This window comes from Bos mutus, chromosome 18 (assembly GCF_027580195.1).
Source record: "Bos mutus isolate GX-2022 chromosome 18, NWIPB_WYAK_1.1, whole genome shotgun sequence".
Taxonomy (NCBI): Eukaryota; Metazoa; Chordata; class Mammalia; order Artiodactyla; family Bovidae; genus Bos; species Bos mutus.
Genome location: NC_091634.1, coordinates 60,404,051 through 60,427,008, shown reverse-complemented (window position 1 = coordinate 60,427,008; position 22,958 = coordinate 60,404,051). Strand labels below are relative to the sequence as shown.

At 47.5% G+C, this 22,958-nt stretch overlaps 1 protein-coding gene across 1 annotated transcript in view; it reads right to left on the bottom strand.

Annotated features, from left to right (window-relative positions):
• FA2H (fatty acid 2-hydroxylase) overlaps positions 1–20,496 on the bottom strand; it is a 54,316-nt gene extending 33,820 nt beyond the window's left edge. Inside the window, exon 1 of the mRNA XM_005894320.3 lies at positions 20,192–20,496. Coding sequence (XP_005894382.3) covers positions 20,192–20,461 — 270 coding nt within the window. The 5' untranslated portion in view covers positions 20,462–20,496. The remainder of the gene's footprint in view (positions 1–20,191) is intronic.
• Between the last annotated feature and the right edge of the window lie 2,462 nt (positions 20,497–22,958).

Sequence of the window (22,958 nt, the reverse complement as noted above, 5' to 3'; positions counted from 1 at the left end):
CACAAACAAGCCGACCACAGAGGCGCTGAAAGGAGGCTGTGTGCGGCGGGCGGGGGCGCCGCATAAAGGGGTGTTGTTCGGGAAGGCCGGGGCTGGGCACCGCGGGGCAGACAGACGGCCTTTTATCCTGCAGCCTGGGCTTGGCCTGAAAACTCTTTTTTGAAATGGGATGGTGCCCCAGGTCCTGTGTCCAGCTCTGCCCCACTCCCTGGGGGCCCAGCGGGTGCTGGGGGTCCAGGTGTCTCACGATACCTGGGCGCAGGTGGGCCAGGCGGGCCCTGGGAGAAGGGGGACCGCGGCTGCACCAAGGGGCGGCCCAGGAGAAGCCTGTGTTAACGAGCCCCGCCCCGCGGTCCCCAGGGAGCAGTGTCCCCGGAGCCCATTTGTTTTTGTCACCAGGAACTTGGGGGCAAAAATGAAGACGGCAGGACCTGTTTGCTTCCATCCCCAGGAGGCTGCCGAGTGATGAAGTCGAAATCAGAAGCCAGGCCCTGTGGCCTACCCGAGCTTGAGGACATCATAACAAACCCCTGACGCGCAAAAACCCAAAACCCAAACCGAAACCAGGCCTGGCAGATGACAGGCCACAGAAGCCCCAGAGCACAGCCACAGGCTGCCTGCCCAGCCAAAGGAGAAGAGGCGATGAGCAGGGGTAGGAAGCGCGTCCGGAGGTATGCCTCATGCCTCCACTCAGGAGCTTTGGGGATGTGGACAAGACTGTCCCAGCCTCCATGCATCCTTGACGTCCGTTTCAGCAGTGCTGTGACCCCGCATGGCTCCCAGCCTCCACGCATCCCTGACGTCCGTTTCAGCAGTGCTGTGACCCCGCATGGCTCCTAACTGTGAAATGACCCCCTTGGATGACGTCACCATGGCTCCTAACTGTGAAATGAGCCCCTTGGATGACGTCACCATGGCTCCTAACTGTGAAATGAGCCCCTTGGATGACGTCACCAGCAACCCTGTCACCAGAAGCAGGAGCCAGCATAGGTGGGCATTCCAAGACATCAGGAAAGGGGGAGAGTGGATTGAAAGTACTAAATTACCACCCTAGACTCACGACAGTGTCCCACAAGTCTCTGGGCTACTAACTTGACTCTCTACCAAGTCCTGATATGGACCGTCTGCATCCACGCAGATCACTTCTGCTCAGATGAGGGCACCATTTCCAGGAAGTCACCAAGAGGCACCTCCTGGGTCCTGCCGTGCCAAACCTGCCTCTCCTGTAGTGGTCGGATGGGCGGGACCAAGAGCCCCAGCTCTGAGGAGCAGCATCAGCAAATACAGGAGACAAGCTGCTCAAGCTCAGCCTTTTGTAGATTCGACGGGACATTTCTAGACTGTGGTCTCTCAAGTCCGAGACCTCAAAGCACCTCAGGTAGGCTGACAGAATGTGTTACCCACAGGGAAGACAGGCTTAAGCCATCTAAAATATGTTATCTGCTCACTGACCCAACTTATATAAAAAACCAATTTCAGATGTAACACTCCTTTCTGTAAGGATTAACCTCAAAATACTATTTTGCTGTTTTATTAAAAGAGAAGCAAGACCATGGATTTACAAATAACCTCAGATATCACTATCCCAGAGGCAAGATTTCAAAATGTGCCTATTATAATCTAATAATTTAAGAAAGAAAAACACTGCTGTTCTCCTCTGTTTACAAAATGGCAAAAGATTATATTGCCAGAAACGATACAAGTCACTGAGCTATTTTATAAACAAAGCAATAAAAAAAAAAAAAAAAAAAAAAACCCTGTCTTAAACCCATTACTTCTTTTTACTGATTCAAGCAATTTCCCCTCTCCCTGCCAGGCATGGAATTTTTCCCCATTTACAGATGAGGACGCTGATGTACACAGAGGTTGACTGGCTTATCTCCAGGGATACGGTTAGTTCGAGAACACAAGACTGTCTAACTCTAAACCTGTTTTCTTTTCCACCCTCATTTGACCTGACAACTTCCAAATCCACTGCATGTTTCTTAAATTAGCCAAGTCCACACAGTGAGCTCTAGAACTAGTACCTCTTCACGAGTTATAGCCTACACTCCCAGTTTTATGCTCATTAAACACCGTATTTATACTCATCACGCTAATGGTGCTCACCCTCAGGGGGTGAGGTCCTTGAACAGCCCCAGGGCAACTTGGCCTTCTGCGTGGTCAGTGCCTCTCCAACAAGGCCACGTGTTGGGGCATCACTGAATACACGATCTGGTGTGATCAAGTAGAGGGAGAGACGACAAGAAGGAACCAACGGTGAAGGAGGCAGGGACATCAGCTTCCTGGAGCGGAATCACCAGGTCAGGATGCCACCAGCCTGGAGAGAAGTGCCTTGGGACTCTGGGCCACAGCTTTTAGACCAATGCTGCCCAAAGGAACTCTCTGCAATGATAGAAATGTTCTAGATCCGCCCTGTCCAACATAGTAGCCACTAGCCACACATGTCTACTGAGCACTTGAAACGTAGCTAGTATGACTGAGGAACTGAATTTTTATTTTATTTCATTGAAAATTAAATTGCCACATGTGCCTCGGGGATACCTTACTGGACAGCAGACTTCAACTACTATTTGAAATCTCTCCCTGGGTGTTTCCTGGGCCTCTTACACCCAACAGGGACCCAGTGAACTTTAACTGCGCCATCCCAAACCTGGACCTCCATCCCAGTATTCATCATTCCCACAAATCAAAGTGCCTAATTGTTCAGGTCAAAGCCATGATGTTACCCTCAACTCTTCTCTTTCCCTCACTCCCAGCATTTACTCCCTCAGCAAGTTCTACTGGTTTTACCTCCAAGACATTTCTATCTACTTCTTTCCATCCCAATGGCTGTGCAGTCCAGGGCACTTCTTTCTGTCATCTGGACCACAGTGATGGCCTCTTTGCTCTCTTCCTGTTTTCGTTCTTGACACCCTTCAAGCCACCATCCATGTGGCAGCCAGAATGTTCCAACAAGCTACAGAGCGACGGTGTCAGTGTTCCGCTTACAATGCCGCAGCCCACTGTCCTCAGAGTACACTCTGAGCCCCCACAATGACCAGCGAGCCCCCCTGACGTCAGGCTCCGGCTCCCTCTCCACTCTCCCTACCCCACAATCTCCCTTGCCCGCCACGCTCCCAGCAACCCCAGAGCTGCCCTCTGGATTCCAACCCTGACATACCCCAGGGCCCCTGTACTTGCTGTTCCTCTGCCTAGAATGCTTTTTACCCAGTTACTATGACAGCTCCTTTTCATCCCTCAGATCCCAGCTCCCCAGAGAGGCCTTCCCTGATCACTCCCATCAGAAGCTGCAGCTGTCATTCTGTTACAGCCCCTGATCTAAAATTTATTTGCTATCTATTCATCCATCCATCCAAAGAATATTCTGTTACAGCTCTAGCCACAACCCTTAGTGCCCTGTCTTCCTCCTTCATTCCACGGGCAGGGATGCCCTGTGAGGACAGCAACCAGTTGTCCTTTTACCCCCAGCATTAGGCTCAGCGGGGGCATGAGGAGACCAGGACCACTGTCTGCAGCTGAACAGAGGAAGGAGAAGGAGGCAGCCCTACCAGCCCCTGGGACCACTGGGGTGGCTGCCAGCCTCCGTTTCGGAGAGACAAAAGGTCAGTGCAGACCCCACCCTCACTGCGGGGAGAGGCAACTCTGAGAAACTGAACATCGCCACGCGCATGCAACTACAGGGGGTAAGTGGCCTGACCCAAGACGGTCTGAGCACATAGCAACTTAAGACCCTAAAACCACGCGTTCCTCACCGCCTAAGAGAAACCTGCCTTTTCTTAGTGGAAGCTGGGCTGAAAGGGCTTGTAATCCCATGTCAGTTAATCTCCATGCTCCATTTTACTGAGCTCACATGATCTCACTGTAGCCACACAGAATCCTGCAGTGGGGCAGTGAACGGGGAAATAAAGGCCAGGAGAGTGTTCTGACTCATGCGACGTCACGTAGCTGACGAGACGCAGAGCTGGACCAGAGCTACAGGTCCCCGGACGCCCCCACTCTCCTGGAAGGGGACAGGTGCAGTACCCACCGCACAGCTGCTCCGCACTGAACTCCACACTGGGAGCTTGAGATGCTGACTCTTTAGTAATCCCACGAGACCTGCCCACCAAGCCACTTTCAGTGACTCCAGCTCTCCCCTCTCCATTTACCCTCCGCCCTTAAACTTCTAGGACAGTGGGTTGCAAAGTTTATGTTGCTTCTGAGGCACACAGGGAGCTTGTTAAAAGTGCAGGTTTCGAGGTCTTGCCTTCAGAGATTCTGATATTGTAGATGTGGGGAATGGCCCAAGAATATGAAACTATATATACATATACACACATACATCTATCTCCTTGTTGAAGTGAAAGTGTTAGTTGCTCAGTCATGTTTGACTCTCTGTGATCCCCTGAACTGTAGCCTGCCAGGCTTCTCTGTCTATGGGATTTCCCCAGCAAGAATACCGGAATGGGTTGCTATGCCTGGCTCCAGGATATCTTCCTGATTCAGGAATCGAACCCAGGTCTCCTGCATTTCAGGCAGATTCTTTACCATCTGAGTCACCATGGAAGCCCGTATACATGTATTTGTGTGTGTGTGTGTACACACACATCTATCTCCTTGTTAATTATCTTAATTAATTTTCTAATTTAGTTATATTTGTATTTTTTCACCTCAATGAAACATCAAACTTTTCACAAGGGTCTTAAATAGAATCTCCATTGCTACTAGAACCATTTTTCTGAAATACCACACAATTTCCAGGGCCTATCATATTTACTTCCATCAAGGTTATCTGAGTGGCAGAAGTTATTTAAAGATATCTGTACTGGGAGAAATAGTATCTCTCTGCACAAGACACGAGTTCAGTCCCTGGGTCAGGAAGATCCTCTGAAGGAGGGCATGGCAACCCACTCCAGTAGTCTTGCCTGGAAAATCCCATGGACAGAGGAGCCTGGTGGGCTACAGTCCATGGGGTCTCAAAGAGTCAGACACGACTGAGCGATTAAGCATGCACACATGCCACCCATGTCAAGTTCATGCCCACGCAGAACCTGGTGAGTGTGACTTTATTTGGAAATAGTGTCTTTGCATTCATCACATTGCGATGAGGTCACACTGGGTGAGGGTGGGCTCTAAGTCCAGAATGACTGGTGTCCTCATAGGAAGAGGGGAAATTTGGACACAAATGTAAGACACAAGGAAGAATGCCTGTGTGAGGCTGTGGCAGAGACTGGAGTGAAGTATCAACAAGCCAAAGAACACCAAGGGTTGTCAGTCCCACCAGAAGTTAAGAAAGAGGTAAGTCCCCTTAGAGGCTCCAGAAGGAGCCAACCTGGCCAGCTCCTTGATTTCAGACTTCTCACACACAGAACAGCGAGAATAAATTTCTGCTATTTTAAGTACCCAGTCTATGGAACTCTGCTAGAGCTGCTCTGAGAAAGTAATACAGTATCACTAGAAACGGGATGCCTTGTTGCATGTAACCATTCACGTGCTGTTACCTTGTTTGATTCTCCCACCCATTCTTTAAGAATTTGGGGGTGATGTCCATGAGGCAACTACCAGTATTTTTCCAACACTTTATTGTGAAAAAACTTAAACATGCAGCCAAGGTGAAAGAATCTTACTGTGAATCCCTGTATCCCTACTACCTAGATCCTACCATTCACATTCTATTTCTTTTTAAAAGCCTTTTTTGTGTATATCTTGATTAAAAAAATACTTTAGTGCTAAAAAATCTTACCCATCACCTGGGCCTTCAGTGAGTTATCATCTTTTTGCTGGAGGAGGGTTTGAAATACCACAACAATTACCAAACCGTGACACAGAGACACAAAGTGAGCAGACGCCCCTGGGAAAAAGGCGCCAACAGACTTGCTTGAGGCAGGGTTGCCAGAAACCTTCAACACAACAACAACAGTACTGGGACATGCAACAGTAAAGCACAGTAAGATCAGGTCTGCCTACACGACTGTGTGATTCCACTTCTGTAACACTGTTTATGTCTGAGAGAGGAAGAAGACAGGGGACAAAGCAGCACCTCACAGGATGTGGACAGTTCTAAGTAAAACGTTGACCCTGCAGCCCCACCTGCTAACCTCACGGCCCCCGGCTCTTGGAAACCCAGTTCCTGTGTCACGGTGCGCTCCTGTGCCCATAGGACACACACTGGGACCTCCCGGCTTCCTAGAGTCTTTCTCCAAAGTCATCCCCTCACCACAAAATCCAAACCAGCATTCCCTCAATGTGCTCCAAATGTGCCCAGTTCTAGCAGCAAAAAAAAAGAAAAAAAGGATTTACATGATTGATATTAAGATTTGAATGACCAGAGACAATTCCTTTAACCTGTCAGAGTTTCCATGCTTTTAATTGAGCCAGGATTTCTAATCTCTGCTGCGGCTGCTGCTAAGTTGCTTCAGTTGTGTCCGACTCTGTGGGACCCCATAGATGGCAGTTGATACATAATTACCACTAATGGTAAAATGATTAAGAGGGGGGAAATGGAGATTGAACTCTTCTAAAGTATTTTCTTCTTTTCCTTTCTCTTATATCAGTAGGTGCCCCAAATAAGTTATTGCAGTTTATCATTCAAGTGTAAAATATTTTGAATCAATAATATATTTTCTGTTTTCTTTTGGTAAAGACTGGCTTTTATTAATGCACTTTCTATCCTCTGTAAACTCTTTTTGTGCTGAATGTTGGGACTGACTACGCTAAATAAAAGCTAAGTAAAATTTGTTGCATAATTTTTCTCTTCTTTACTGAACAAAACATATGAAACAAAATATGTGAAACCTTAAAAAAAATAATGGGGGGAAGTAATTTTTAAAGTCTGGTGCATACCAACATCTAACTCTTACAATCATGAGGTCATATCTTTAGAAGCAAGTTATTTGCCTCCATTTAAAAGAAAATGGGTATTGCGCTTCCCTGGTGTCCCAGTGGTTAAGAATCCACCTGCCAATGCGGGGGACAAGGGTTCAATCCCTGGTCTGGGGAGATTCTACATGCCTGCAAGACAGCTAAGCCCCTACGACATGCACTGGGGCAGCTCAGCCCCTGGGCCTCAACACTGAGCCCGGGTGCCTACGGCCCGCGCTCCACGACGAGAGAAGCCAGCACAGTGAGAGCCAGTGCAGCACAACTAGAGAGGAGCCCGATCGCCGCACCGAGAGGAAGCCTGCACGCAGCAACGAGGGCCCAGTGCCGCCAAAAATAAATAGATGAGTAAATCTTAAACAGAAAGAAAGAACAAACATTGGGTATAAATTTCATATAGAAAAAAGCCACCAATCTTAAGTGTACTGTACGATATGTTTTGACAGTTATATGACTTCTTGTAGCCAATGCCCACATCAAGATATGGAACACTTCTGTCATCCCAGAAAAGTCCCAGGAATCTGCTTTTAATAAGGCCTCATTTGACTTTGATGAAAGGAAACTGGAGGGGATAAGTATGCAGTTCCCCTGACTAGAGGGATGTGAAGTTTTAGATTTACAGGGCTTTGCAAGAGAGGCGCGGGTTCCCTCGCCGGGTGCCCCCCGACTCTCTGAGCTCCCTCACCCTCCATGCACGTGCAGAACTTGACCTGATGGCCCTCCTCTGACCACAGGCTGGGGACACAAGGCAGGAAGACACACAAGACCCGCCGCCACGGAGGCAAGGCTGCCTGCACGCGCTCCCTCCACACCTCTCCCCATCTCTGCAGAAACACTGCCATTCCACAAGCACTGCACCTCAGTGTGCACGTCCTCCCCAAGGACGTGCAGACTGCGGCCACGCCCGGGGTGGGCTTCTCAGAGCCACGTTCCCCCTGCTCCAGCCACACGACCTCAGGGTCAGGGCGCGGTGGTCAGCCAAAGCTCCTGAAAGTCAGACTTGACCGTGTTCCCCCAAGGCTGGCAACATGACCCAGAGCTGTTTCTCAGGTCTTGGCCTGCCCTTTGCTTTCTCCAGTGGAGCAGGTGGGAGCAGAAGTCTGGCTGGAATAGAACAGAGGAGCAAAGAGGGGGGAAAACCTAATGCCTTAAACCTAATAAAAAGTGAGTGGTTTCCAGGGAGCTCAGCCGGGCACTCTGTGACATCTAGAGGGGTGGGAGGGAGGTTCAAGAGGGAGGGGATATATGTATACTTATGGCTGATTCGTGTAACTGTACAGCAGTAACCAACACAACATTGTAAAGCAATTATCCTCCAATTAAAAATAAATTTAAAAAATGAGTGATTTCATTACTATAGAATAGAGTCCAAGAATAGACCGAAATATGGAACTTCTCTGGTTGTCGAGTGGCTAAGACTCTGCACAGGGGGCCCAGGTTTGACCCCTGGTCAGGGAACTAGATCACATATGCTGCAACTAAGACCTGGCACAACCAAATAAATAAATACTAAAAAAAGAATAGTCCAAAACATGTATGTGAATGTTGTGTGATTGCTTGGTCACTAAGTCACATCCAACTCTTTGTGACCCCTTGAACTGTAGCACGTCAGGCTTCCCTGTCCTACACTATCTCCCTGAGTTTGCTCAAACTCATGTCCATTGAGTCAGTGATGGTATCCAACCATCTCATCCTCTGCTGCTCCTTTCTCCTCTTGCCCTCAATCATTCCCAGCACCAGGGTCTTTTCCAGTGAGCTGGCTCTTCAAATCCAGTGGCCAAAGTATTGGAAGGTTCAGCTTCAGCATCAGTCCTTCCAATGAGCACTCGGGACTGATCTCCTTTAGGACTGACTGGTTGGATGTCCTTGCTGTCTAAGGGACCCTCAGGAGTCTTCTCCAACACTACAGTTTGAAAACATCAATTCTTCGGTGCTCAGCCTTCTTAACAGTCCAGCTCTCACATCCATACATGACTACGGGAAAAACTTTGACTATATGGATCTTTGTCAGCAAAGTGATGTCTCCACTTTTTAATACACTGTCTAGGTTTGTCACAGCTTTCCCAAGGAGCAAGCATCTTTTAATTTCGTGGCTGCAGTCACCATCTGCATTGATTTTGGATCTCAAGAATATGAAATCAGACACTGTTTCCACTTTTTCCCCATCTATTTGCCATGATGTGATAGGACTGGATGCCATGATCTTTGTTTTTTGAATGTTGAGGTTTTTTTTTTATTTTATTTTTAAACTTTACAATATTGTATTGGTTTTGCCAAATATCAAAAGGAATCCGCCACTGATATACTTGTGTTCCCCATCCTGAACCCTCCTCCCTCCTCCCTCCCCATACCCTCCCTCTGGGTCGTCCCAGTGCACCAGCCCCAAGCATCCAGTATCGTGCATCGAACCTGGACTGGCGACTCGTTTCATACATGATATTATACATATTTCAATGTCATTCTCCCAAATCTCCCCACCCTCTCCCTCTCCCACAGAGTCCAAAAGACTGATCTATATATCGGTGTCTCTTTTGCTGTCTCGTACACAGGGTTATTGTTACCATCTTTCTAAATTCCATATATATGCATTAGTATACTGTATTGGTGTTTTTCTTTCTGGCTTACTTCACTCTGTGTAATAGGTTCCAGTTTCATCCACCTCATTAGAACTGATTCAAATGTATTCCTTTTAATGGCTGAGTTAATGTGTGGAAAGGTGGTTTTTTTTTTCCCTTAGTTAGTGCGAAAAGATAGATTATTCCATAACTCTACTGGGAAAACTAGTTGGTCATTTAGAGAATTTGGAACCCAAAATAATCTCTATTTTGTCACTTATAATACCCCCCCCCATTTCCAGTAGATAAAACGTTTAAGCAAAACCAAACAAATAACAGAATCATTAAGGATAAAAACTATGAACAGGATACTATTTTTGTTTTTATATATAAAATCATAAAGTAGAGGTGATCTTCCTAAGAATGACGAAAGCTAAAAGCTTTAAATGGAGGAAAAAAACATTAAACAGGGTAAAAGACAAATGAGAGCTGGAAGACAAGTAGTAATATGCATGATGGATAAAGGCTAATATACTTTATATATAAAGAGCGGTATAAATCACTAGGGCTTCCCAGGTGGTACGGTGGCAGAGAATCCACCTGCTAATACAGGAGACACAAGGGATCAGGTTTGATCCATGGGTCAGGAAGATCCCCTGAAGTAGGAAATGGCAACCTGCTTCAGTATTCTTGCCTGGAAAATTCCATGGACAGAGTAGTCTGGCGGGCTGCAAGTCTATGAGGTTGCGAGGAGTTAGAAACGACTGAGTGAACACACACACACACGTAAACTAATAGGGAAAAGATTAACTATCCAACACAGATGGACGAAGGACCTGAATAGGCAGCTTACCAAAAAGGTGTAAACAGTTCAGAAACGTGTAAAATACACATTACAAGACTTTCTCCTGTAATTCATAGAAGTGAAAATTTGAACAAGGAGCACTAAAAGTGAAATAGAATCTATAATTTAAAAACTCCCTACAAACGAAAGTCCAGGACCAGATGGCTTCACAGGAGAATTCTACCAAACATACAAATAAGAACTTACACCAATTCTTCTCAAGCTCTTCCAAACAACTGAAGGGGAGGAAACACTCCCACAGGCATTCTGTTAAGCCACTATAACCCTGATACCAAAACAAAGCAAAGTCACCACCAAGAAAATTACAGACCAGTGTCTTTGATGAATATAGATGCAAAGATTCTCAAGAAAAATATTAGCAAACTGAATCCAACAACGCATAAAAAATATACCCCACAACTGAGTGGAATTCTTCCCAAGTTCACAAAGATGGTTCAACATATGCAAGTCAATCAATGTAGTATACCACACAAACAAAGTCAAAACTCACATGATCATCTTGTAGTATACCACACAGACAAAGTCAAAAGTCACATGATCATCTTGTAGTATACCACACAAACAAAGTCAAAAGTCACATGATCATCTTGTAGTATACCACACAGACAAAGTCAAAAGTCACATGATCATCTCAATAAATACAGAAAAAGCATTCGACAAAATTTAATATCCATTTATGATAAAAACTCATATCAAAGTGGGCAAAGAGGTAACATATCACAATATAATAAAAGCCACTTATGACAAACCCATAGCGAACACAATACTCAACAGTGAAAAAAAGCTGAAAGGCTTCCTGCTAAAATCTGGAACAAGACAAGAATGCCGACCCTCACCGTTTATATTCAACATAGTATAGGAAGTCCTAGCCACAGGAGTCAGAGAAGGAAAAAAAATAAAAGGTATCCACATTGGAAGAGAAGAGCTAAAATTGCCACTATATGCAGATACTATGATACTATATACAGAAAACCCTAAGGACTCCACACAGAAGCTAATAAGTGAATTCAGCAAAGTAGCAGGATACAAGATTAACATTCAGAAGTTGATTACATTTTTTTACATTAACAATGAAATATCAGAAAGGGAATGTAAAAGACCATACCTTTCAAGATTGCACCCCTCCCCCCAACAAAGCCCAGGAATAAACCTGACCAAGGATGTCAGGAAAGGACCTGACCAAGGAAAGACGCATATGCTGAAAACTATAAAACATTAATAAAGGAAATAAAAAAGGATTCAAAGACATGGAAAGATAGCCCATGTTCTTGAATGGAGAAAACTTTCATGGCTGATGTGGAAGGAAGTACAAAATACATCATTAGGTTAAAAAAAAAAAAAAAGGCAGCAAGTTGCCAAGGAGCCTGACCATACAACTCTTCTACATGGGAAATAGAAAGAATAATTTATGTGCTTCTCTGAGGTCACCAGGAATTGTTGATAGTGTTTACACAGGGACTAGGTTGGGAGGGGCACCCAATTTTTTTGCACATTCCTTTTAGTGATTTAAATTTGTGTATGAACTATGTTCACAGGTAATTATGACAACAGAGAAAAGGAGGGACAAGCTGATAGCTGGGGTTACTACCATCTGACAATATACAATGTAATAAAATGAACCCAACTGCAAAGTGAAAGTTCAAAATCAATGCAAAAACTTATAAAATTTCATGAAGTCAATGAAAGTGAGAGAAAACTGTTTTAGTTACAATTCCATGGTCAAGTAACGATCTGGCAAATGTAGGCTGTTTAACACTGAAACACAGGCAATCGACAAAGGATGAAGCCCTTCAAAAGAGAAGGGCTTGTTTACCAAGGATCAAAGGAGATCCTCAGCCCTTAAATGCTGTTGCTAAAATGACCCTCTTTACGATCATGCTGTGAACAGCCAATGCAGAGCTTAGAATGTCACATGGCTTTCATACATATTGTCCAAAAAAACCCCACACATCTAAAACAACTACTTGAATGCATTATTTGCTCAATTTAAGAATAAGCAGCCAAGTGCAATCCTAATTTTGCTGTCAGATTTTTTTTTTTTTTGGCCAAAATCTAACTGCTCCTTATTTCTCCATGGTAGTCAGTCTCAAAGTGTGGGCCTTAACTTGACTTAAAAATGTGAGATCCTTCTTAGATTTTTGTGGGTAAGTGATCTTGTTTCATAGAAGTTCATTATTACACAAAACTAGGGGCTATATATTAGCAATTAAGTGGGTTATTATGGACTACTAACATTCGGACTTTATAAAACAAAACTAGCCATTACTAAAATCTCCAGTTCCATTTTCCAGAGGGAAATGTGAGCACTGCACAATGCTAAACGATGTGAAAAAGGTTCTGCTGAGCATATAAGGATGAACAGAGCTATTCCCTTTAAATTCTACTTGTTTTAAAGGAGAAAGTATGACCAATTCATTCAGGTAATTATCAACCACGTTTGATGTAGATTGCATGGCTCACTTTTAAGTGTGTAGTCACGTGTAGTTACATCAATGGAATTTTTGGCTACTAGCTTTCTTCTAACAGGACCTTAAGACATTCTGTATGCATCGCAGTTCAAATATATTAAAACAAGTCCCCTCAAATTTGCTTACTTGGTATTGCTGTTTTAACACCTTGCAATATACTATCGCAATAAAGAAACAATGCATTTGAATAACTGTGTTTTAGGGCAAGGCTTCACAACAACAAATCCTGAGTGAGGTTTCTACTTCTCAATGATAACTTTACAGCTCTTGCTAGCATCAAGTTTGGTATTCTCCAACCTTACTATTATGACTGAGCTTGGTTTCCATCAGAGGGCAAGAGCAGGTGGGAAGAGAGGTCGTTAGAATCTTCTGCCCATTTTAGATAAGCAGGAATTAGAGATGATTGACAATCACAGTTTGGAGATGACACGCTTTAGAGAGTTTTGCATGAAAAGACACAGGGAAGAGTCAACAGAACTGGAAACCCAGGAACCTGGGTTCTACCTCCACACATCATCCAAACACTTACAGACACACGGTTACAAGCCACAGCGCTGAGAGCAAGCAGGGCTCTCGATCGGCATTTCCTATGGTTCCTTTGACTTCTACCCTTGTCGGGGACTTGGGTAGGAGTGAACTGCAGTAGCCTCACGTGGAAGGTGTTTTGGCAACTCCTTCCGGCTGATGAAAAACTGAGGGCAAAGGCAGAAATGAGGGACTCACCTGATAGTCCTCCATACTTTCCATCAGCTCACAGTCCTTTCCGCTAACAAAGAAGAAACTGGAAAGAGGTTTGTTTGCGACTCCACATCTTACTACTTGAAGCATCCTGTGCGTGCCATCACCGCTTTCCTTTGCAATTTGGCACGTATCTCGGCATTTGGAAACGCCGATCGAGAGCCGTCCTTGCTCTCAGCAGCTCGTTCATTCATTCATTCATTCAGACATTTATTACTTCCTGTTGGCAGGCACGAGGGTGCTAGTGTCTCCCAGGGAAACCCAGGTGAGTCCAGCAATTTCAGTCTTCAGGGAGTTTACAATTTAGTCGAGAAGATAAGACATGCAGTGAAAGCAGTGAATAGGGAAGAACATTTTGAATGCTGTAATGTAGGTAGAGGCCAAGTGCTGTGTGAGTGTGCGAGAAGGAAAAACCTAGCTCTAGATGGGAAAGGAAGGAGACTGAAGAAGTAGAGTGGATAGTTATCTGAATTAACTCCAAATTTAACTAAGTGTTCCGGGTGTGGAGCCGTGGATGCAGCAATTGGGAGCCACTGAAGATTTAGGAATACTGCTGTAATATAACCACGTTCTTTGGAAAGCTTCGCAGGCCATGGGCTGCAGGGAATGCTGGGAGGGAGAGAACTGCCCAGGGGACTGCTGCAGTAATGAGTGTAACGAGGCTCTGGCCGTGGCAGGGGAGTAGTGGGCAGACGTCTGAAGGAAGACTCAGAAGGCCCGTGAGGATGAGCAAGGGTCTGCCCCAGCCACCAGTCTGCTTTATCCCCCACTCCCTTCTATAACCTCTGGATCCTTTAGGACAGAGCAGGGAATGGAGTCAGCAGGACAACACAGATCATCTCCCAGATGTAGTACTGAGTGAAAAAAGCTGTATCGAGGGGCACGCCACTGTGTGGTTCCATTTAAGCTCTATGTGCCGTTCTGGGAAACCAGGAACAAGAGGAACTAGCGGTGGAGACTGAGCACTAACAACCGTAAGGGGTGAAGCAGGTGGGATAATGCACTCCCTCCAAAATCTACATCCCAACACCTGGAACCCGTGACTATGTTACCTTATATGGCATGGAGGACTGTGCAGTGTGGTTAAACTAAGGACTTTGTGATGAGATGATCCTGGATTGTCCGGTGTGTGTGTGGGAGCGAGGAGCACTGCGTAACCATAAGGTTCCTTATAAGTGAGAGGTGGAAGCAGGAGAATCAGAGGCCAAGAACGAGAAGAGACAGAAGAGCAGAGGAGAGAGCAACGTGACTGGTAGCTGGGGCCAGGAGCCAGGGAACATGGGCAGCCTCTAAAAGCCAGAAAAGGGGGGAAACAAATTCTCCCCTAGAGCCTCCAGAAGGAAGGCTGCCCTGCCAATTCATTTCTGACTTTTGACTCCAGAATCAGAAGAGAAGATGGTGTTGCTTCACCGCACTGAGATTGTGGCAATTTGTTACAGCAGCAGAAGAAAATAAATGCAGGTAGAAAGCTAAGGGAGTGAGGTATCCAGAAGCCAGGTGAACACAGCCTATCAAGGACAGGGGAGTGATGGCCATGTCAGAGTTCTGCCAGGCCAGGTGAGGACTGACCATCAGGTTTAGCCAGGGGAAGGTCCCGATGACCCTGACAAGGGCACTTTCAGTACCACGGTGGGTTTCAGAGAGAACAGGATGCTCACAACTTGTCTGTCTAAATGAACGGAAGGCGACGTATGGACCAATGGTGAGTGTGTGTCTTAAGATAAATAATAAAGAAAGTGAAGACGATGGGAGCTGCTCAGGTATCAATTTTGGTTCTCTGCTGGGAATGCTTCCAGAAATGATTACTCTCAGGTGTTTCTGAGATTCCTGTTTCTTTTAATTTCCCCCATAGAGTCCTAACTTCCAGTGACAGTGAAAGTCATTCAGTTGTGTCTGACTCTTTGTGACTCCGTGGACTATACAGTCCATGGAGTTCTCCAGGCCAGAACCCTGGAGAGGGTAGCCTTTTCCGTCTCCAGGGGATCTTCCCAACCCAGGAATCAAACCCAGGTCTCCTGCATTGCAGGTGGATTCTTTACCAGCTGAGCCATAAGGGAAGCCCTAATTTCAACCTTCCCCTTAATTTAGGTCTTGAAGCCCCTTCTCTGAATTCCAGCGTGACACCAGGGAGCAGTCTTGGAGCCTGTGTTTACCCCATGTCACATGGAACCACCATGACTTGGGTCCCTGGCTCTCTCCCAGCTGGCACTAGCTTCATCCTCCAGGTAAAGCACACCTGCCACCACAAGGCCCTGGCAGGTAGCAAAGGATGGTAGCCGCTGATGGGCCAGGCAGGCCCATTTAGGGGGCCCTCCTGTAGGCTAAGCAGAGCGTGACCCCTGTCAGTCAGCAGACTTGTCATGCCCACTCTGCTATGCAGGTGGGGCAGTTTGGCAAGTTCCCCAAGCACCGGCTGTTACCTGAACTCTCCGCTCAGACCTGTGCTCCAAGCTGCGCTGTGCTCAAGCTGTTCCGGAGTCTGGGGTGGGGTGGAAATCCTGAGTCTTCCTGCACTTAGATCTCCTCCTTAATTACTCAAGCTCTGAACCTCTGCATGGCCGGACCCTCAGAACCTGGCAGAGCACACATGGCAGAATCTGTGGATTTCTCAGCCACTCAGAGATAGGTATACCTTGCGGGACTAGGACACGACGCCCAGAGACATTCAGAAAGCAGGGTTAGCCCAACAGCAGGCGAGGCGCTGGGAGTCAGGGCTTGCCTTCCTCCAGGGTCTCCTCAAACAGGGCTTTTCTCCAGGGGCTAGCTTAGATGTCTGCCCACAAGAAGCATTCTTGAGGTCTAGCAGTGTGATATGGTGGGGGGAATATGGTCTGCCCTTTCAGAGTTATTTTCCTCATCGTGGCAGGTCTGGAGTGAGGGAAGGATTCTGTTTGGACTGTGATGAAAGCTGTAGCTCTCTCACCAGAAAAATGCACAACCATGCGTTTTTACACATTATTTCATCTCTTCCATCAATCTCAGAAAATACTCCGCAGGTCACCAGGGTTAAGAAGCTCCGCTTTAGGTGTCTTCCAAAGTGTGATACTCATTCCACTGATGGTGCTCAGGATTTTAGGGGATGGGAGGATGAGTATTTATTTTAACAGCTCTATTTTCAACATGCATGTAAAACCTGTGATTTCACTGGTAATAATGCCCAGGGCAAGTAAGTGGTAAAACAGATAGTGAGTCTACTTACAGATAAACATTAAATAGTTCAAGTCCTATGCCAATTTGAAAAAAAAACTGGGACACTGATTCATGGGAGGTCATTTATTTCTTTAAAAAAAAAAAAAAGCTGGTTGCAGCTCAATCAATGGGGTTCACACCCCCTAACAATGTGAGCCACTCTTACCTAAGCTTGGAGTGAGGAGCCCAGAGCACCCGGCTGAGAAGAGGGCCAACTTCCCTGCTCAGCCATCACTGATTCACCTCTTTCTCAAGTCCAAGGCTATAACAAACCTTGTCTCATCCCACAGTATGTTGGCTTAAACAAGTCTGACTTGTTTCACGTGTGTGTGCTTTCCTGTGAGTGTGAATGAATGTGTGTGTAAGTGTGTATACAGAGGGGGTGTGGTAAAGTGGGGAACAGGGGAACAACGGGGCTGAGTCTTGTCCCTGCAATTCTATGGCAGAGCTCCAGCAGGCTCCTCGCCAAGGACTACACTTGGGAAGAAGGATTCTGAGGATGGGCAACATTCAGAAATGAGCCCCAGAGAATAGAGCTGGTTCATGATACTCCCTTGCCTGTCAAGGCCCCGCCTTGTCCTCACGTTACAGGAGCTGGGTTCTAGCCTCAACAGGTGTCAGTGTCCCTGGTCAAGTCCGAGCAGAGGAGAGAGGTGGAGAAGGCAGCACAGGGGCTGCTAGGAGGGCTTAACCAGAGAGAAGAACAGAAGTGTCTTCTCTGTGTTCAGGCCTTACACGGAGGGCTTCTCTCTGATGGGACAGCTTCTCTAGATTTCTCGTCTGGCTACCTCTCCTCCTCAATATAAAGACAACCCTACACTTGTTTCCAGAATAGAAATCTGCAGACGGAAGCTGACAAGCAACTGGAGTATTGGGTGATTATGGCCATAGGTCAAGTCTGGGCCACAGGTTTGTAAGTATGATGTTAGATTTTTCCCCCATATCCTCAGGTGGGAGCCCAGTTATAAGGACACCTGAAACATGGCCACACTGGGACTCTTGGAGCAACAGGTGAGGGCAGGCGTAGGAAGCAAACTGAGAGCCTTCTCTGAAGGTTAGGTAAAGCAAAGCAAGTGAAAGTGAAAGTCATTCAGTTGTGTCTGACTCTTGGCAACCCCACAGACCACACAGTCCACGGAATTCTCCAGGCCAGAATACTGGAGTGGGTATAGCCTTTCCCTTCTCCAGGGGATCTTTCCAACCCAGCGATTGAACTCAGGTCTCCCGCATTGCGAGCATATTCTTTACCAGCTGAGCCACAAGGGAAGCCCAAGAACACTGGAGTGGGTAGCCTATCCCTTCTCCAGGGGATCTTCCTGACCCAGAAATTGAACCGGGGTCTCCTGCATTGTAGGCAGATTCTTTACCAACTGAGCTATGAGGGAAGCAAAGCAAAACAAAACCAAATCAGACCACAGTGCTGGGTGGCTAGCAGAGCCGGGAGGTGGAGCCATCTCAGGAGAGATACTCTGGACGGTGCTGGGAGGAGAGGTCACACCCTAGGCTCCTGTTGATAGGTTATAGTTACAGTACAGGATGCCTTCCATAAGCCATCACATGCCTGGAAGTCTCTAGTATTCTGGCCTCTGCCTCTCATTTCCTGCACTCAGCTTCAGTTATAGCTACAGCTAAACCCCTTCGGCATGACCTGACACCAAATGTCAGCTTCCAACATTAAACTGGGCTCCTGCTGCAGAATAGTGAGTCCTGTCATTTTACCTATGAAGTCTCCCAAATTCAATCTTCCCCTCTTCTTGGTCAAAGCCACTGTTACCTCTCACTTGGGCTACAGGGTAGCCTCCTGCCTGGTCTCCGCACACCCACTTTGGCTCCCTCCTCTCCTTCTCATCATTGCAGCAAGGATGCTCTTCCAAAGGTACAAATCTGACCCTGAAACATCCCCGCTTGAATCCATTCCCTGGCTTCTGGTTGTTCTTAGAATCATGCCCCAAATCCTGACCACAGCCGCCTGGCTGATCTCCGGCCTCCTTCCACTTCCGTCTCCGTGCCCACCAGCTTCTGGTCACATTGGTTTTATTTCTGTCCCTTGACTCTGCCAAGTCCTTACCCTTCAGAGCCTCCAGGTATTCTGTTCCCTCTGTCTGGAGTGTTGTTCTCACCACATTCCACCTGGCTAAAGCCAGGTATCCACTGATTAGCTCCCAGAGTAAACAGTACTTTCTCCAGAAAGTTCTCCCTGATTCCTACTCTGATAGCAACAGGCAACTGAAGAATTACCACAGCGTGTTAGGTCCATGAATGAGACCACATTGTTTTGTCCATTGGTACCTCAGTCCATTGGTATCAGTACCTAGCTCAGTGCTGCCAATCATCAACACATCAAGTGAGTGAATCAATGATTAAAGAACTGGGCAGGATGATTCAGTGAAGACACCTGGAACAGTGAGAGTCAAGTCCTTTCATCCAAAGACCTAAAAGCATTTGCTGGGGCCATCTTGAACGAAGAGCTAGAAGCAGGGAGCAACTGTTGGTTTATGTCCAAGCATGATGGCCCCACTGTCCCCAGTCCTACAGCTGGGCCTGGGGTAGCCCTGAAGAGTCAGTTTGCCTCTGGCCCAGGCTTACCTGGAGCCCAATAGATAAGATCATCTCCCACACCCAAAGGTTCTTGGAATGGATAGTGTACTGATTTTGGAATCAGACACACCTGACTTTTCTACTATCTAGCTCAGATTCCCTCAGATCACAAACTGACCTCGAACTACTATAGTGTCTCTTTGGGTCCCAGTTTCCACATCCTAAAATGGAGATAATAAAATACACCCGGGGATCAGACAGAGGTTTGAATATCATCATGAGCCTGGAATGCACAGCTGCATGCAGCCCAGAGTGCTACTTCCCTCTCCCTAGCAAAACTGGCATACCCCATCACGTCACTCTGCTGGACACCCAGGCCAGCTCTCAGGGCACTAAACGAAGGGAGATCTGAAGGGCGGGAGGACACAGGCCGTCTAAGGCACTGCCCCAACTTTTCCACTGGGCCAGGGAAGCCCTGGCGCAAGACAAGGTGGCACAGGGAAATCTAAACTGAGAAGGGTGACCAGACTTTTGGATGCAGGAGTAGAGTGAGATGGGGAGGGGAGGACAGGTGAGCCTGGAAGCTATTATTCAAACAGAAATGAAAAGAAGTTGCAAAAAGGGAGAGGCTGATAAGGGAACAGGAAGGAAAGATTGGGTGTGTGAGGGGCTGGGAGGGAAAAAGTGACCCAAGACGTCAGATGGCCAGAGGCTGCAGCAGGAACCAGCAGGAAGTAGGAGATACCTTGGGAGGTGGGAGAAGTAGCAGACAGCAGAGGGTCAGGGGAAGTGCTGGAAAGGAAGGGCAAATTCCTGGTTGGGGAGCCAGTGGTGGCGGGCAGGGGTTTGTTACCAGGAGAGAAGAAGGTGGCTGTCACCTTGGGCCCTCCTGGAGCGCAGGTGCACGGGGCTCGAGGGCAGTGGTGAGCCGGTGGTGGGGGAGGAAGCAGGGGTGTGGGACCACCGCTCGGCTGTACCTCGGGATCTCCTTGCAGGTCGCCCACGTAGTACTGCTCCAGCCAGCGGCGCGCGTTGGCCGAGTGCTGGTGCGGCGGCCCGTCCAGGTCGGCGCTCACGTCCTGGCCCGCGCGCGCCCACAGCAGCTGCTCGCCTCCCGGGTGCTGCCGCACGAAGCCGGTGAGGTCGTAGAGGCGGGCCCCGCGGCGGACCCAGCAGGCGCCGGCCGCCAGGCGCCGCTGGACCTCGGCGGCGGAGAAGCAGGCGGCGGGGGGCGGAGCGGGGGCCATGGCGGGATAGCGGAGCTCTCGGCTGGCTCGGCGGCTGCCCGGCGCGCCTCTGGCAGCCCTCGGCCGCCGCCGCCGCCTTGACGGGCCGGCCGCCACCGCACCTGCTCATTTGCATGCCGCGCTCCCATTGGCCGCGCGGCGGGACTCCGCGGGGGCCGCTTCGCCATTGGCCGGCGGGACGCCTGGCAGAGCAGGGCGGGCCGGCGAGGGCGCGCTCGGCCAGGTGGCCCGAGGCAGGCCGGGGTCCGCGCTGCACCGGGTGGTCCTAAGCAGGCCGAGGGCGCGCCAGCCGGGTGCGTCTCGTTGTCGAGAGCACAGGGGCAGGCGGATGGGGGCGGGGCGAGTCCTCCTGTCGTCGGCGGCGGTCCGGACAGACGTGCTCCTTGGCCTGATCGCCACCGCCGCTGCCTTATCTCCACCGATCTCCCAGATCGCCACCTGGGAGAAACCTTCAGGTTTCCATCCTCAGGCGCCAGGAGTGGGTGACGAGGAGGAGAGGCAGTGTGACTAGAGTAACGCAACCAAGACGCTGGCCTCTGGCGCCCCCAAACCCTGTAATCACAACACATAATATTTTAATAATAAATAGATAAATATTTTATATTGGCGGAGGCAAATATTTTAATATTTAATAATGGGTTTCCCTGGTGGCTCAGAAGCTGAAGAATCTGCCCACCAATGCAGGAGACGCAAGAAACATTGGTTCCATCCCTGGGTCAGGAAGATCCCCTGGAGGAGGAAATGACAACCCATCCCGGTATTTCTGCCTGAAAAATTCCATGGACAGAGGAGCCTGGTGGGCTACAGTCCACGGGGTTGCAAAGAGTTGGATATGACTGAGTGACTAAGCACACACAATATTTTAATGTAATATTTTTAAAATTACGTAAATGTGTTTAGTGCCACTGAACTGTAAATTTTAAGATGGTTTAAAAGGTCACTTTTTTTTTTTTTTTAAAGTTCTGTTATCACTGTCTTGAAATTCTTAACAATTTTATCTTTGTTTTTTTGTTTTTTTTTTTTTGCCATTCTCCCAAATCTTCCCACCCTCTCCCTCTCCCACAGAGTCCATAAGCCTGTTCTATACATCAGTGTCTCTAAAAGGTCACTTTTATGTCTACTTTACCAGAATAAAAAAAATATATATATATTTTTTTTAATAGGAATACTGGCAAACCAGTCAGTGGGCTGGCCACCTGCTTTTGTAAAGTTTTAGTGGAACTAGGACTGGTGAGAGGAGTGAAGCAGGGTAGTGAACATGAAGGGTTGGATCTTGTCTTTAACGCTTTAAGTTTTAGTATTTTGTTCATCATGGATTTTTTTGCACTAGTTTTGAATTTTTTAAATACTGCATTATTATTATTATTGCCATGCCGAATTTGGGATTCTCAAATCCCAGATCCGGGATTGAATCCTTGCCCCCTGCAGTGTAATACTCAGTGTAACACAGGGTCTTAACCACTGGACCACGAGGGAGGTCCCTAAAGTATTATCTTGATTACTGAGATTTTTTGGCGTACCCTTAAATTTTGCACACAGAGCGACTGCCTGAGTTGCCTCAGTCTAGTCTCATCTTCTGGAGAGGGCTCTGAAGGAAGAACTGAGAATCACATTGCCATTACAGAAAAAGAAATAGGGATCTAAAGAAGTGAAGCCCAGTGACCATGCTGGATGGGAGGGAAGATCAAGGGTGCTCATCCAGGTTTGTTTATAACACGGAAGAACTGCACACAGCTTTGCCCACTTCAGCTCGTGGTTTGTAATAAAAGGATCCTGGTACTGAGGCTGCATCCATTTAACTGGCTTTGTTCTCTCCCAGAAAAAGGCATTTTCAGGGTCACCCCTGTTTATGCTGTTGTTGGGGTGTGCCTCTACGCTGGGCCAGTGCTGTGGGAAAAGCCTAGCTCAGATGCCCCAGGGGCTATCCCAGCTACAGACATGTCCAAGGTCAGGTGGCGCTAGTTGTAAAGAATCCGCCTGCCATTGCAGGAGACACAGGAGACATGGGTTCAATCCCTGGGTCGAGAAGATTCCCTGGAGGAGGAAATGGAAATGGCAACCTACTCAAGTATTCTTGTCTGGAAAATTCCATGAACAGAGAAACTGGCGGGCTTCGAAGAGTCAGACACAACTGAGCGCACACACACACAAGGTTAGGAGCATTGTCCTTTATTCTCTCCCTTCCAAGCCTTTTCTGGCCCACCCTCTGGGAAAAGGCAAGAGTTTGGCTGAGTCCATAGGCTGGCTGTGGAATTGCTGTCCACCAAGCATGGAGGGAGGCCTTGCATCACTAATGTTGCTTTCTCAAGTAGTGAATACCTAAATAGCCCCTCTCACTCCACTTTCACATTTACTCTGTTCCAAATATCTTGCATGTGCAAAAAGCATTCCAGTACTCACAGATGTCCTCAGGGACTTCTTAATGATGGTATCTGTAGGACTCCCATATTTGGGTTTTCCACCATTGCCTTAAACTCCTATTGTCTGAAGTTAAATA